Below are 17,446 nucleotides of genomic sequence, written 5' to 3'. Positions count from 1 at the left end.
GAAAAAGCCATATCTCTGTCCAGTGTCTGTGTTCTTTTGCCCATCTTAATCTTTTTTTTTTTATTGGCCAGTCTGAGATATGGCTTTTTTTTTGCAATGAATATCCCTTTGAGCATGGTGAAGTTACTACACTTTGGATGGTCTATCAATACACCCAGTCACTACGAAGAAATCAGACATCCTTCCTAACTCAGTTTGAGGAACAATAGTAAATGTTAAGGAACTATAGTAGTGCCACACATGATCGAGGGATACATAGAGTGCAAACAGAATTCCTCGACTGCAGAAAAAACATAGACTTTCCCATTAAACAAGCTTTATTCGTGTTACGTCATGACAATGCAGATATGAGGTTGGACATAGTGTTATTACGTGAGAATTTGGGCTGCAATGTGATACTGTGTGACGTCAGAATGCCATATGATACAGTATATAACACAACATAAGTCTATTGTTGTTATCAGCACGTCAATTATCGTCAACTAAAAACAATGATGTATGTATTGAAATCAAAATTATTACTTGACATAGCAGAATGTCAGAACTGTAAAAAGATATGGACAAGAGGGCAGGCTCTGTGATAAAGAGTCATAGAAAGAGAGAGAAAGAAAAACTGAATGATATAGTTAGAGAGTAAGGGAGAAATAGAGGCTGATAGTAAAAGACAGTAACAAAGACAAAGCGAGTAAAAAAGAGTAAAGGCAAGAGAGCGTTAAAGCTTGGCGGCTAAGGATCCTGTCAGACTGCTGTGGCAAAGCCTATGCGGTTGTTGCGACGGTCAAACTCTGTGTAGTAGCGGGCGATGAAGTTGGCTCCCAGGATCCAGATAGGGCCAGTAGGGGGCGGCACATCCAAACCCCTAAAGGTCACGCTACATATGTCCTCTCCAAACTGAGATTGCTGAAGACACAAATAGAGTTCAAAGCACAAAACATCTTGGTAAAGACTTCCATAAATGTATATGCAGTTGAAGTCGGAAGTTTACATACACCTTAGCCAAATACATTCAAACTCCGTTTTTCACAATTCCTGATATTTAATCCGGGTGAGAATTTCCTGTCTTAGGTCAGTTAGGATCACCACTTTATTTTAAGAATGTGAAATGTCAGAATAATAGTAGAGAGAATGATTTATTTCAGCTTTTATTTCTTTCATCACATTCCCAGTGGGTCAGAAGTTTACATACACTCAATTAGTATTTGGTAGCATTGCCTTTAAATTGTTTAACTTGGGTAAACGTTTTGGGTAGCCTTCCACAAGCTTCCCAAAATAAGTTGGGTGAATTTTATGATGGCCACTCCAATACCTTGACTCTGTTGTGCTTAAGCCATTTTGCCACACCTTTGGAAGTTTTCTTGGGGTCATTGTCCATTTGGAAGAACCATTTGCGACCAAGCTTTAACTTCCTGACTGATGTCTTGAGATGTTGCTTCAATATATCCACATAATTTTCCTACCTCATGATGACATCTATTTTTGTGAAGTGCACCAGTCCCTCCTGCAGCAAAGCTGTGGTGGCTAATTTCTGCATTACCAAATGAGGAGAGTTAAAAACACACCAGTCTGAGTTAACTACATCTTTAATAATTAAGATACTTTTGCAAAAGTACTTTGACCTTCAATAATGCACTCTCTTGAATTAACCATTGAAAAAGGAGGTGATTACACAAATGTACAAAGAGCTTTTTATACCCAAGAACCACACCTTCAACGTACATGACGAACCACAGATCTTAGGAACAGTTCACAAAGGTTAAGTTTTGTATGAAAGATATCTATGAAACATAGTAGACAGCAACTTCTATATCAACAGTGTTCATTGTATAGACCAGTATCTGGTCCTCCTACCCCAAACTGGAACTGTCTCTCCCTGGTACGGTATAGAACAGAACCATTAGCTCATCCAATGGCATAAATCAATTGACAACTCTAGATACTCCCATCTCAAGAAAAACCCCTCTTGACTCCACTCCTGGACAAGCTCACTGAGGGGAGTGGCTTGCGCACAGATATTGTGGAGACAAATAATTGGTTCCCCATGAATCATGCCATCCCTTCACATGGTTTAAGAATAGGTAAAGACACATTCACATATGAAGACAATGTTTCATTCTGACTTCTCCCCTCTCTGGGCCCCAAGTGACTGAGCCCTAGCTAAGGGAAAAGTACAACTGTCAACATCAGAGTCCAAAGGGCACGCCATCCTAATGACAAGTATCTCAAATAAGCATATTATACAAATAAAACATCTTAATTATCTTGTTACCCAACTAATTCTGATTCATCCGCCACAAAGCACTCCCACAACATGATGCTGCCACCCCCGTGCTTCACGGTTGGGATGGTGTTCTTCGGCTTGCAAGGCTCCCCCTTTTCCTTCCAAACACAACAATGGTCATTATGGCCAAACAGTAAAATTGTGTTTCATCAGACCAGAGGACATTTCTCCAAAAAGTACGGTCTTTGTCCCCATGTGCAGTTGCAAACTGTAGTCTGGCTTTTTTTATGCCGGTTTTGGAGCATTGGCTTCTTCCTTGCAGAGCGGCCTTTCAGGTTATGTCGATATAGGACTCGTTTTACTGTGGATATACAGTGAGGGAAAAAAGTATTTCATCACCTGCTGATTTTGTACGTTTGCCCACTGACAAAGAAATGATCAGTCAGCCTAGCAGATGCTTCTAAAGCCATTACATCATTTTCTGGAATTTTCAAAGCTGTTTAATAAAGGCACAGTCAACTTAGTGTATGTAAACTTCTGACCCACTAGGATTGCGATACAGTGAATTATAAGTGAAATAATCTGTCTGTAAACAATTGTTGGAAAAATTACTTGTGTTATGCACAAAATATATGTCCTAACCGACTTGCCAAAACTATAGTTTGTTAATATGGATAGACTTTCCGCTAGCGAAACGCCTCACCAATGTCCAATGGTAGAGCGTGGCACGAAATACAAATACCTCAAAAATGCTATAACTTCAATTTCTCAAACATATGACTATTTTACACCATTTTAAAGACGAGACTCTCGTTAATCTAACCACATTGTCCGATTTCAAAAAGGCTTTACAGCGAAAGCAAAACATTAGATTATGTCAGGAGAGTACCCTGCCAAAAATAATCACACAGCCATTTTCAAAGTAAGCATATATGTCACAAAAACCAAAACCACAGCTAAATGCAGCACTAACCTTTGATGATCTTCATCAGATGACACTCCTAAGACATTATGTTATACAATACATGCATGTTTTGTTCAATCAAGTTCATATGTATATCAAAAACCAGCTTTCTACATTAGCATGTGATGTTCAGAACTAGCATACCCACCGCAAACCTCCAGTGAATTTACTAAATTACTCATGATAAACGTTCACAAAAAACATAACAATTATTTTAAGAATTATAGATACAGAACTCCTTTATGCAATCGCGGTGTCAGATTTTAAAATAGCTTTCGGCGAAAGCACATTTTGCAATATTCTGAGTACATAGCCCGGCTATCACGGCTAGCTATTTTGACACCCACCAAGTTTTCAGAATTACTATTACAAAAATTCGATTACCTTTGCTGTTCTTCGTCAGAATGCACTTCCAGGACTTCTACTTCAACAACAAATGTTGTTTTGGTTCCAAATAATCCATAGTTATATTCAAATAGCTCCATTTTGTTTGTGCGTTCAGGTCACTATCCGAAGGGTGATGCGCGAGCGCATTTCATGACAAAGGATTTCAAAATATTCCATTACCGTACTTCGAAGCATGTCAAACGCTGTTTAAAATCAATTTTTATTATATTTTTCTCGTAAAATAGCGATAATATTCCAACCGGGCGACGTTGTATTCATTCAAAGGCTGAAAGAAAAAAATGGAGAATTCTCGTGAATGCGCCTCGCAGTCTCACTGTTCCCAGGCTGACCACTAACAAATTCTCCTTCTGTTCTTCGCCCAGAGACAGCAGACACCCCATTACACTTTCTGGAGCCTTCTGAGAGCCAATGGAAGCCTTAGAAAATGTCATGTTACAGCACAGATGCTGTATTTTCGATAGAGATGCTACAGAAGGACAACAAATTGTCAGACAGGGCACTTCCTGTATGGAATCTTCTCAGGTTTTGGCCTGCCATATGACTTCTGTTATACTCACAGACACCATTCAAACAGTTTTAGAAACTTTAGAGTGTTTTACTTTAGAGTGTTCTACTAATTATATGCATATTCTAGTTTCTGGGCAGGAGTAGTAACCAGATTAAATCGGGTACGTTTTTTATCCGGCCTTGAACATACTGCCCCCATCCCAAACAGGTTAACAAGAAATTTGTGGAGTGGTTGAAAAACGAGTTTTAATGACTCCAACATAAGTGTATGTAAACCTCCAAATTCAACTGTATATAATGCAATGTCACAGCTATAAGCAAGGGATAATCAACCAGTGGCTATGAATTCCATTTGCAAATAATGAACTATGTGGAAGGTATGTTCCACGACATGCTAGCGGAGTGGAACTAATCTTCCATGGATTTGCATAGAGCCCTTAGTTGATTATCTCTTTTATACCATGGCTATAATTGAACACATTTGCCAGTAAGATGTGTTCATTTGTAGGTAGAAATGTCCCTTACAGATGTTTTTTAAAAGTCAGAGCGCTGTATAAATGCAGTACACTGTAGTATAACTGTAGTTAGTGTGCAATATAATTGCAGTATGCTGAAAATACTGCATCCAAAATAACAGTTTTTTTGGATGCAGTAATTTTGCAGTGTAAGTGCAGTTACAGTGCAGTATAACTGCAGTTCAACTATTCTGCTATTATTGCGTCCAAAATACCACAGTTGACTGCAGTTACTGCACTTTTACTGCAGTTTCAAAACTACAATCTTTTTTGTAAGCGGTGTTCAACATCTATGAAGTAGCTAGTAAGTTTACTACAGTAGTTGCCTTGGTAACCAAACAAACAGACTTGCGAGTTCATCTAACCAAACCATATGTCCTAGCTTGCAATTATGAAAATCAAATTCAACAATGCAAAAACGTTAATGTTTTCAATTCAACTTTTGCTTTCAAAAGCAGCTCAAATATAGAACATGTAAGAATGAACAAGCCATTGAATTCTGACGTGCTGATATACCATGTATTATGGGGAAATAATGTACATTCTAGAATGCCCTTCAAGCCAATTAGAAATGAGTATTCAACAATACCATGGTATAAGCACAAAATAAACATGACATAATAGCTGCGAATGTATCAATGACAATCACCCTGCACCTGTATCCCAGTCATGCTCATTTTCATGTTGCTTACCCATAAGATGTAGTCTTCTTCAGTGAGTGTGTACTCATGGCCTCCCAGGTGGAAGGTGACACTGGGTAAGGACTTCACCAGGTCACAGTTCACAGTGTACTGAAAAGGAGACAAAAAACACAGCTTAGTCCACACCAGAGGGGTATTCCAGAAAGCCAGATTAATGATTTAAGGAGATTTGTCAAACCAGAATTTCCGGCTCCAGAAAAAGCTTGAAAGAGAGCCATCAGAGACCATAGCAACGAATGCTCTGAAGCGAATCTGCTACCTACTAGGTTAACATGACCTTTGCCTATGCTGGTGAACGAATACGGGACTTATCCGGAAAATCAGATTCCTGTTTGTCACTATGGCCTGTCCTTTCCTTGAAAATCAACTTGACATCGGAGCCTGCATTGTTTGCCGTGCTTTACAAAGTAAATTAATTATTGGACCTCAAAATAGATCCTTTAGATCATTCAGAAGTAGTAATTTTTTAATATTATCGTTTTTCAGCACATTGACTCATATATCTGGTCAATTTACTCAACCCATATATAGCAAATGTAACCCAACGCTGTTTTGCTTTGACTATACAAACTCTGTGTATTGCGTAGCGATTTTCTGCCACTGGAAGTTTCCGGTACAATGTGGGCGATGCTGAACTATTTCAAGATATTTTTTTATGTCTTTGTTGCATTCCCTGGCCATCAAGCTGTCCATATAATCAAGGAGGACTTTTACAGAATTGCAGGTACAGTAGGCTGACTGCCAGGGAAGCTTTGCTAATCTCAAATGAATAAACATAGGCAACATGATAAACAGCCTAGTTCACCCTGCAGATTTTCCCAACATCATTGGTGCTAATGTTACAAAAAAAGTGCTCTATAAAGTGAAAACATTATTACTTATTACCCATGTGTGTAAGCTAGGCTTCTTAGATATTGGAATCGTGCTACTTCAGTTGCGCACTAACCCTGTCTCCAATTTTCTGCGAGGCTGCCTCTGGCTTTTGCTGCGGCGGATGTATTACTTTCGTTGGTAAATATGTGATCATATTCATTGTATGTTGTCACATTTGTTTCTTGTTCTAGACTTGTGAAATATTGGGCTCTGACTTTTGACTCCATTTCTATCGTTTTTTTCTGTCATCGAAATGATGACCTTTTTGAATGTTGCCTGCCAGTTGTCAGATCAACCAATCTGCGCTTCGCTTAGCCTAATAACTTAATCGAGAAGCAGCCATTCTGGAACCAAGAAATCCGGGACTCCCTCATCTGATTAAGACAAGACGGATATGTTCAGGAAATCCTGCATTTGTTAAACCATCTTTCTGGAATACCCCTCTGAAGATAAGATAGATAAAGGGGCAATCTGCAGTTTATACATACATTTTTTCTACTTAGAAATTAATAATTTGTAGGTCCTACCCATTGATTCTTGAAACATTTTACTTATAAATGCCTCATGAGCTTAGTTCATGTCATATCCCATCAGAAGTCAAAATATAAGCTTGTTTTACTCCAATGTTTGTAAACAAAGTAAATGTAAACAAATACTGTATAGACTCAAAACATGATAAAAACTTGAGTGGTTACATTTCTCCAGGCCCATCCCTTAGCTTTTTATGGAAACATTGTCAGGGAAATGCTTTATAATTGTTTCGACTGCAGATTGCCCCTTTAAGAGACTGGCTGAGGGGATTCAATTAATCTGGACGTGTTTTGCATGGTTGTTTGCATTTGTTTTGAAACAGTGCTACCTCCAGAGCATAAGCCAGGTGTCCCGTTCAAAGCCCACTGAGATGTCGGCTCTCGGCTCAAAACAGAAGTGACGTAGGAGCACGTGGAGTAATTAGTAGGATTCTGTGTTTTCACATGCAAAGGTGATTGCTTTTGATTAAAAAAAATGTTAACATATTTTCTGGACAATGCAGCCATGTTGACAACATGACCAAGCAGCACAGATTACAGTTTGATTTGAGGAGGGTGCTCCTCCCTCACCACTTTTGCCCGCTCACATCACTGGGCCATAGACAGGTGACGCACGGCATAATCAAATCTGCCCAATTTGTGATGTACATACCCCTCCCTCTGCCAGCTCTGTGGCTCCAATGGTCTTCATCAGTACAGACACAGAAGAGGCAGGGCCTGTAGTGTAGGAGGAGCCTGTGTCAATCACAGCCATGCAGCCCTCCTTACAGAACAGCATCTCCTCTCCCACAGATACTCTGGTAGAGAAAGGGGGGAGGGGGACAGAAAGAGAATTACACACAATTTATTTTTTTCTTACCTTTATTTAACTAGGCAAGTCAGTTAAGAACACATTCTTATTTTCACTGACAGCCTAGGAACAGTGGGTTAACTGCCTTGTTAAGGGGCACAACAACAGCTTTTCACCTTGTCAGCTTAGGGATTCGATCTTGCAACCTTCCGGTTACTAGTCCAACACTCTAACCACTAGGCTACCTGCCACCCCTATACATACATACATGCAAATGCACCTGCACTGACCAACAGACAAACAGAGAGACAGACAACATGCACACAGACCTATACAACTTTCCCATCTCACCCTTTCATGTTGACCTCCCATTTTCCTGCCTTACGGGTGCCCATGTAGTTGAAGGTACCAGTGTAGTAGTCTGGGTCTGTCCCTCCCAGCACTAGCTCTCCACCTGGTTTGTGCATTGGGTCTCTGAGAGAAGAAAAACATATTTTTGACTAATTCACAGATTATAAAAGTACTAATTTGTGTACGTGGAGGAATAATCCGTATATGAACAGTGATAGTGATATCTCCTACTTGCTGTAATAGACAGAGAAGACGTCCTCCTTGAGGACGTGCTGGGACATGATGCGGTCGAACACGGGGGTGATGCCGTCGATGGCCACGTTGGGGTAGCCCATCCCCAGGACCCCATCAAACTTTGCAAAGATGAAGGGGATGGCAGGCAGGGCTGTAACCTCAGCAAATACCTGGACCACTGGGATGCCACCCACCTAGAGGAAGCACAGAGTAAGATGTTGTTCCATAATACCTAGATAAAGGTTTTCCCCCAGTGAGAGGATCCTACTGTAGATCACTACTTATGGGTAAGGTCTACTATTATTTCCCAAATTTGATCATTAAACAGGACAATAAAAATAGGTGATGGGAAACAGATTAGGAGAAAGCGAAGGAAGGTTGTTTTCCTGTAGAAGTGTTGCGTTACACTCACCACAACCACATCCTCACTCAGGAACCCTCGGACGTTTCCAGAGGCATACTGGATGGAGAAACCTGTCCCGTTCTCTATGTGTGTTCGGGATTTGGAGGCATCATATCTGTTGTGGGTAACTGAGAGTTCAAAGGTCACTGAGTCATAATCATCCGGGAACATCATCATCTCTGGTGACGCAATCATACAGGTTTTATGTGTGTGTGTGTGTGTGTGTGTGTGTACTTACAGCAGGCAGTATAGAGAGGGGAACAGTTGTAAGAGGGAACCCACAGGTTGGCTGAGCCTGTATCAAACACCACATTGAACATCTGGGCAGGAGAACCAATACTGATCTCCCCATAATACTGGGCCTGAGAAGAAGAGAGAAGAGGAAGCAATGAATCATTTACACCTCTGAGTTGGGCATAGGTTTTGTGTTCTCTCATTTATGTACTATTCCAATGTCAATTGCATCTATGTGTGGTCAGTGCAATGTGTGCAGGTGGTCTCTCACATCCAGGTAGTTGGTGAGGGGGGTGGGGGTGGTCCCGTTGCTGGTGGAGGGGTCATCTTTGCTTTTCTGGGCCAATTCAGCAAAGAACAGGGCTGGGGACACACCTATCTCATGCAGAGTCTCTCTTATGGAGGGCATCTTCTTCAGACTGATCCTGATCAGAGAGGACAATGGTAAGGAAAGACCATGCAGTAGAATTATATATAGGGAGTAACCATGGGTGGGGTTATACAATCCAGTCTGCAATCATGGACCATTGGTGATATAAGATCATGTGTCCTCGTGTCAGTATGCCATTGTTGTTTCTACAGCTCTGCCAAAAAGACACATTCTCTATTGAGTTAGTTTAGCAAAACAGCCTGGTTTAAATGGATAAAATACATCCAAGTATCCATTCAACCTCCTTTGTTGTCTATCGTAGGTAACATTACATCGTAGGAACATAACACTGTGAACCATAACACATTGCAGAGTAGACTTCATACAGTGAGACACACAAAAAAAGGTTACCTTTGTAAGGCATTGCTTGTGGTCAGCGTCAGTGACAGAGCAATCACACACACCCAGCAATGCATCAGCATGGCCATCGAGACTCTGAAGAGTGAAGGAGTGTACGGGCCCTGAGAAGACGCACAAGTTATCCTAGTCAAGTTATCCTAGTACTGTTCCTCTGGGCACACCAGCTGGTTGTATATCCAATCTTCTGAAAGATTGGCCCCTCTCTCTCTTTCTCACTGTCTGTCTACTCTTTTTATACCATCTCTCCGTCACTCCTTCAATGAGTTCTGACCCAAAGGCCACTGGTTCCAGCTCTGAGCTTCCCTAGAAGTGTCCAGCAAAAACAACCCTCCCTCCCTCAGCCAGCACTCCCCTGACAAACGGGTCCCAGAGAGAGGTTTGAACTGTGACCCCTGGGAACATATTGGATACAGAAAGCAGGGACGTAAGGGTTTGAGAGAGAGAGCTCTCTAGCCATGCTGGGCTTCCATCATAGCTGCAGGGTGGAGATAGATGAAGGCCTGTGAGAAGAGGAGTGGGTGCCTTGGGTGGGGTGGGGGGTAAAGAAGGGAGAAGCTGTAGGGGGGACAGAGGAGTAGGAGAGGGTGCTGACAGGGATTACCCAGGCTTACAGTAGGAGACAGAAAATAGCCCTGTGAAATCTGGAAACTAGCTATAAAATCTGAAAGCAATGATTGCCAGATGATGCAGTAATATATCAAAACCTATTGAAATGGACTGTAAAACATCACAGACCAGATGTTAACTTAAAGTGCCATCCCTTTCCTTTCTGCTAAAGTATACTGCATCTGCTCCAACTTGACAGTGTATGCTACAATGATTTCCCTTTATCTTCCCTGTGTTAAGTGGAGTTTTCCCATACCCTTCCAGCTCGTATCTGCAGAGTAGACAGCACTCACACCTGTCTGTTTACACTCTCCTAATACAAAGCTGTACTGCTAGCAACTCAACTCCACTCTCATTTGGTAGGTTATTGATTATTAGGCACTAAGTAAGTACACCAATCCATGGGGACAAGACAACACCTGTCTCTGAATTATCCAAGTCAATAGTCCAGATAGGAATACTCAGTAGGAAATGGAGCAAATCCTAAACTTTGTTTGTGGGGGTTGCACTGTGGACGTCAGACTAGATACTAAGCTAGTATCACATTTTAAGGTATGACCCAGGTGAAGACAGTGTTGAAGAATCAAAAGTGTATTCCTCAAACAGGCAGGCAAACGACAGTTCAAGGCAGGCAGGGGTCAATAATCAAGAGAGGGTGTAAGGTACAGGATAGCAGGCGGGCTCAGGGTCAGGTCAGGCAGAGGTTGGTAATCCAGAGTAGTGGGACAAAGGTACAGGACGACAGGCAGGCTCAGGGTCAGGGCAGGCAGAACGGTCAGAATTGGGAAACTAGAAAACAGGAGCAAGGAAACGGCGGGCACCGGGAAACAAAATGCTGGTAAGTTCTACGAACAAAACGAACTGGCAACAGAAAAACAGGGAACACAGGTATAAATACACCGGGGATAATGGGGAAGATGAGCGACACCTGGTGGGGGGTGGAGACAAGCACAAAGACAGGTGAAACAGATCAGCGCGTGACAGCTAGGCTAGCTAATGTCTGTCTGCAGGCTAACCAATAACTGTAAATGTACAGGCCTACATATGGGCGAAGAGTACAGTTTTGGATTTTGCTCATTTTTAGACATATTTTTTAGAACAATATATTCTTCAAACATGTCAAATTTCCAGGGTGGGCTCTCTGGTACTTATGAAGCTATGACCCATTTTATACACATTCAGCAAATCACCAGCAGAGGGATTTCCTTTGAATCCATTTCCTCATTCACTGTGTTGGTAGTGCTCATAAAATAATAACTTAAAAAGTAGCACAGGTCCCATTCTAGAAATTGTATCTGCTTGTAGAGTATATTAAATAAAACAATATGTCTAAAAATGAACAAATAAATAAAAAAGGGTACTTTTGATATATTTATATTAATATGTTTTATGTTGATTACATTAATGTGAATTTTTTATTTCAGAATCTAGACATACTCCATATTTTACAGCACACGATAGATGGGTTAGCTGACAACGTCACGAAAATGATACGCACCCTTCAATGGGGCAGAAGTCCATGTGTTGTTGTGATTCTGGATGGCCAGAGACAGTGCCTTCCGAAAGTATTCACACGCCTTCACTTTTTCCACATTTTGTTGTGTCTGACTTTAAAATTCATTACATTTAGACTTTGTGTCATTGATCTACACACAATAACTCACAATGTCAAAGTAGAATATGTTTTTAGAAATGTTTACAAATTAATTTAAAATGAAATTCTGAAATGTCTTGAGTCAATAAGTATTCAGCCCTTTTGTTCTGGCAAGCCTAAATAAGTTTAGGAATAGAAATGTGCTTAACAAGTCACATAAAAAAGTTGAATTGACTCAACTTGTTTACGATAGTTTTTAACATGATTCTTAAATGACTACTGCATCTCTGTACCCAACACTTACTATTATCTGGAAGGTCCTTAAGATTTGAGCAGTGAATTTCAAGCACAGATTCAACCAGACCATGGAGGTTTTCCTACGGTTCGCAAAGAAGGGCACCTACTGGTCGATGGGTATAAAAAGCAGACATTGAATATCCCTTTGAGTATGGTACAGTTATTCATTTTACACTTTGGATGGTGTTTCAATACACCCAGTCACTACAAAGATACAGGTGCCCTTCTTAAATCAATAGCCGGAGAGGAAGGGAACCACTCAGGGATTTCCCAATGAGGCCAATGGTGATTAAAACAAGTTACAAAGATTAATGGCTGTGATATGAGAAACCTGAGGATGGATTAACAACATTGTAGTTACTCCACAATACTAACATAAAAGGACAGAGTGAAAAGAAGGAAGCCTGTAAAATGGAATCCAAAACATGCATCCTTGTCTGCAATAAGGCACTAAAGTAATATTGACAAAAATGTGCATGTTGTACAATGCAAATATTGTACAATCCAGGTGTGCAAAGCTCTTAGATACCTACCCAAAAAGACCCAAAATCGCTGCCAAAGGTGATTCTAACATGTATTGACTTATCTAATCAATATATATTAGTGTTTTATTTTCCATTAATTAAAAAATATATAATTTTACTTCCACTTTGAGATTACAGAGCATTTTGTGTAGATTGTTGCCAAAAACTATAATTAAACCATTTAAATCCCACTAACACAACAAAATGTGGAAAAAGTCAAAGGGTGTGAATGTTTTCTGAAGGTGCTGTAGCTAGCAACAATGACAAGAATCTGCCATGTGGGGAATTGTAGGTGGCTTGTTTCAGCTGGTTTTATCTTGTTTTTGATACTATGTCTTGTTTTGAGATGTTTTGACTGATGTCATGTCAATGCTAATATGGAAAAAATTTGCACGGTCTCTGGTCATTACAACAATTTTTTTTTTTTTGTAATGGGATTTGTGGGTAGTTGTTTCCTGTTTTGTATCTGTGCACCTGTCAGGACTGTTTTAGTGGCGTTCGTTGTTTTGTATACGTGATTTGTTTGTTTTTCCTTCTTTTCAATAAATAAAGAAGATGAGTATACACGTTCCCGCTGCACCTTGGTCCAATCCTTACGACGCCCGTTACACGATTATAAGCTAACTGAGTCTGTTTTGCCCCATAGTTGCACACCCATCAGTTTTGTTGATAAACAATCAACCCTTCTATAAGGAGTATAATGACACCAAGATCTTGTCGGTATCATGTATAGTTTACGGATCATAAGGGTCTTAAAGGAGCCATGTATAGGTCTAAAAATGACCTAAAATAACCACTTTCATCATGATTTCCCCCCCAAAATATGTGTTATACAAATGTAAAAAGTATGTCAAACATCCTTCCTCTCAATGATGTTTCTATATGAGAATTGTCACAGCAAACTGAGATACCAAAACTATTTTTGGGCCTTATTGGTGTGGAATCGCCCATATGTACAGTATACTATAGGCTATGAGGCAGTATCTACAGTATAGTGTATACTGTAGGCTATTGGTCAGGGGCTAGCTAAGGTCGATGGCTTGCTGAGGTCTCTCATGCTCTATCTCGCCCTGTTAGCTCTACCAGACAGATTTGGTTCCCACAGTATTTGCTCTGTGGGGCTGGGGTCATATTTGAGTACTTTAGTGACCACCCAGCCTAGCAGGAGATATAGGCGTCCACGTCAGGCAGAGACTTGGACAGCCCTAGTGGAGGTCAGGGGTCAGTCCTTCAGCTATTCCATGTTGGCAGAACTGCCAGGAACCTGGTAACATGGTCAGACACAGTTTATGGGAGTAATGCCAACTTTCTAGTTAGTCAGCTAGCGTCTCAGCCAAGGGGAAAAGGTGCTTTGGTTTCACGGAGAGGGAAGTGTTGGAAATCATGTAAAAAATGTATTGGTCGCATACACATGCTTAGTAGATGTTGCGTGTGTAGTGAAATGCTTGCGTTCCTAGCTCCAACAGTGCAGTAATATCTAACAATACACAACAATACACACATATCTAAAAAGTAAAAAATTAGCAATGTCGGAGTCCGGAGAAGAAATATATATATATATATATACATACACAGTGGGGAAAAAAGTATTTGATCCCCTGCTGATTTTGTACATTTGCCCACTGATAAAGAAAGGATCAGTCTATAATTTTAATGATAGGTTTATTTGAAGAGTGAGAGACAGAATAACAACAAAAATATCCAGAAAAACGCATGTCAAAAATGTTATAAATTGATTTGCATTTTCATGAGGGAAATAAATATTTGACCCCCTCTCAATCAGAAAGATTTCTGGCTCCCAGGTGTCTTTTATACAGTTAACGAGCTGAGACTAGGAGCACACTCTTAAAGGGAGTGCTCCTAACCGCAGCTTGTTACCTGTATAAAAGACACCTGTCCACAGAAGCAATCAATCAATCAGATTCCAAACTCTCCACCATGGCCAAGACCAAAGAGCTCTCCAAGGATGTCAGGGACAAGATTGTAGACCTACACAAGGCTGGAATGGGCTACAAGAACATCACCAAGCAGCTTGGTGAGAAGGTGACAACATTTGGTGTGATTATTCGCAAATGGAAGAAACACAAAAGAACTGTCAATCTCCCTCGGCCTGGGGCTCCATGCAAGATCTCACCTCGTGGGGTTGCAATGATCATGAGAACGGTGAGGAATCAGCCCAGAACTACACGGGAGCATCTTATCAATGATCTCAAGGCAGCTGGGACCATAGTCACCAAGAAAACAATTGGTAACACACTACGCCGTGAAGGACTGAAATCCTGCAGCGCCCACAAGGTCCCCCTGCTCAAGAATACATATACATGCTCGTCTGAAGTTTGCCAATGAACATCTGAATGATTCAGAGGACAACTGGTGAAAGTGTTGTTGTCAGATGAGACCAAAATGGAGCTCTTTGGAATCAACTCAACTTGCCGTGTTTGGAGGAGGAGGAATGCTGCCTATGACCCCAAGAACACCATCTCCACTGTCAAACATGGAGGTGGAAACATTATGCTTTGGGGGTGTTTTTCTGCTAAGGGGACAGGACAACTTCACCGCATCAAAGGGATGATGGACGGGGCCATGTACCATCAAATCTTGGGTGAGAACCTCCTTCCCTCAGCCAGGGCATTGAAAATGGGTCGTGGATGGATATTCCAGCATGACAATGACCCAAAACACATGGCCAAGGCAACAAAGGAGTGGCTCAAGAAGAAGCACATTAAAGTCAAAGTAATGAAAACTTAGGACACTAAAGAGGCCTTTCAACTGACTCTAAAAAAGACCAAAAGAAAGATGCCCAGGGTCTCTGCTCATTTGCGTGAACGTGCCTTAGGCATGCTGCAAGGAGGCATGAGGACTGCAGATGTGGCCAGGGAAATAATTTGCAATGTCCGTACTGTTAGACGCCTAAGACAGTGCTACAGGGAGACAGGATGGACAGCTGATCGTCCTCGCAGTGGCAGACTACGTGTAACAACACCTGCACAGAATCGGTACTTCCGAACATCACACCTGCGAGACAGGTACAGGATGGCAACAACAACTGCCTGAGTTACTCAAGGAACGCACAATCCCTGCTTCAGTGCTCAGACTGTCCGCAATAGGCTGAGAGAGGCTGGACTGAGGGCTTGTAGGCCTTTTGTAAGGCAAGTCCTCACCAGACATCACCGGCAACAATGTCACCTATGGGAACAAACCTACCGTCGCTGCACCAGACAGGACTGGCAAAAAGTGCTCTTCACTGACGAGCCACGGTACTCTGGAGCGGGATCGATTTGGAGGTGGAGGGTCCGTCATGGTCTGGGGCGGTGTGTCACAGCATTATCGGACTGAGCTTGTTGTCATTGTAGGCAATCTCAACGGTGTGCGTTACAGGGAAGACATCCTGACATGACCCTCCAGCATGACAGTGCCACCAGCCATACTGCTCGTTCTGTGTGTGATTTCCTGCAAAACAGGAATGTCAGTGTTCTGCCATGGCCAGCGAAGAGCCCGGATCTCAATCCCATTGAGCACTTCTGGGACCTGTTGGATCGGAGGGTGAGGGTGAGGGCCATTCCCCCCAGAAATGTCCGGGAACTTGCAGGTGCCTTGGTGGAAGTTTGGGGTAACATCTCACAGCCAGAACTGGCAAATCTGGTGCAGTCCATGAGGAGGAGATGCACTGCAATACTTAATGCAGCAGACACTGACTGTTACTTTTGATTTTGACCCCCCTTTGTTCAAGGACACATTATTCAATTTCTGTGGAACTTGTTCAGTTTATGTCTCAGTTGTTGAATCTTGTTATGTTCATAGAAATATTTACACATGTTAAGTTTGCTGAAAATAAATGCAGTTGACAGTTTTTTGGTGAGTTTATATACAGTACCAGTCAAATGTTTGTACACACCTACTCATTCAAGGGTTTTTATTTATTTTGAATATTTTCTGCATTATAGAATAACAGTGAAGACATCAAAACTTTAAAATAATACATCTGGAATCACTTCGTAACCAAAAAAGTGTGAAACAGATTCTTCAAAGTAGCCACCCTTTGCCTTTATGACAGCTTTGCGCATTCTTGGTATTCTCTCAACCAGCTTGAGGAGGAATGCTTTTCTAACAGTCTTGAAGGAGTTCACACACATGCTGAGCACTTGTTGGCTGCTTTTTCTTCACTCTACGGTCCAACTCATCCCAAACCATCTCAATTGGGTTGAGGTCGGGTGATTGTGGAGGCCAGGTCATCTGTTGCAGCACTCCATCACTCTCATTCTTGGTCTAATAGCCCTTACACAGCCTGGAGGTGTTTTGGGTCAAATGATAGTTCCACTAAGCGCAAACCAGATGGGATGGCATATCGCTGCAGAATGCTGTGGTAGCCGTGCTGGTTAAGTGTGCCTTGAATTCCAAATGAATCACAGACAGTGTCAGCAGCAAAGCACCCCCACACCATCAGGCTTCCTCCTCCTCCATGCTTCTTCTTATTGGTGTCCTTTAGTAGTGGTTTCTTTGCAGCAATTCGCCCATGTAGGCCTGATTCACGCAGTCTCGTCTGAACAGTTGATGTAGAGATGTGTCTGTTACTTTAACTCTGTGAAGAATTAATTTGGGCTGCAGTCTGAGGTGCAGTTAACTCTATCCTCTGCTGCAGAGGTATCTCTGGGTCTTCCTTTCCTGTGGCGGTCCTCATGAGAGCCAGTTTCATCATATTGCTTGATGTTTTTTGCGACTGCACTTGAAGAAACTTTCAAAGTTCTTGAAATGTTCCACATTGACTGACCTTCATGTCTTAAAGCAATGATGGACTGTAGATTCTCTTCGCTTATTGGAGCTGTTCTTGCCATAATATGGACTTGGTCTTTTATCAAATAGGGCTATCTTCTGTATACCACTCCTACCTTGTCACAACACAACTGATT

General features: G+C 41.6%; 1 protein-coding gene across 1 annotated transcript; it reads right to left on the bottom strand.

The window, feature by feature from the left end:
• Positions 1-296: 296 nt before the first annotated feature.
• LOC106571888 (renin) lies at positions 297-9,741 on the bottom strand. The gene is made up of 9 exons (XM_014145410.3): positions 9,510-9,741; positions 9,000-9,153; positions 8,733-8,856; positions 8,504-8,622; positions 8,089-8,285; positions 7,858-7,980; positions 7,369-7,513; positions 5,305-5,403; positions 297-900 (listed from the first exon to the last, which is right to left on the bottom strand). The coding sequence occupies exons 1-9, from the start codon at positions 9,584-9,586 to the stop codon at positions 739-741; spliced, it is 1,200 nt and encodes a 399-aa protein (XP_014000885.1). The 5' UTR covers positions 9,587-9,741; the 3' UTR covers positions 297-738.
• Between the last annotated feature and the right edge of the window lie 7,705 nt (positions 9,742-17,446).

The sequence above is a fragment of the Salmo salar genome, chromosome 15 (assembly GCF_965601325.2).
Source record: "Salmo salar chromosome 15, fSalSal1, whole genome shotgun sequence".
Classification (NCBI taxonomy): Eukaryota; Metazoa; Chordata; class Actinopteri; order Salmoniformes; family Salmonidae; genus Salmo; species Salmo salar.
This window is presented reverse-complemented; position numbering and strand designations above follow the sequence as displayed.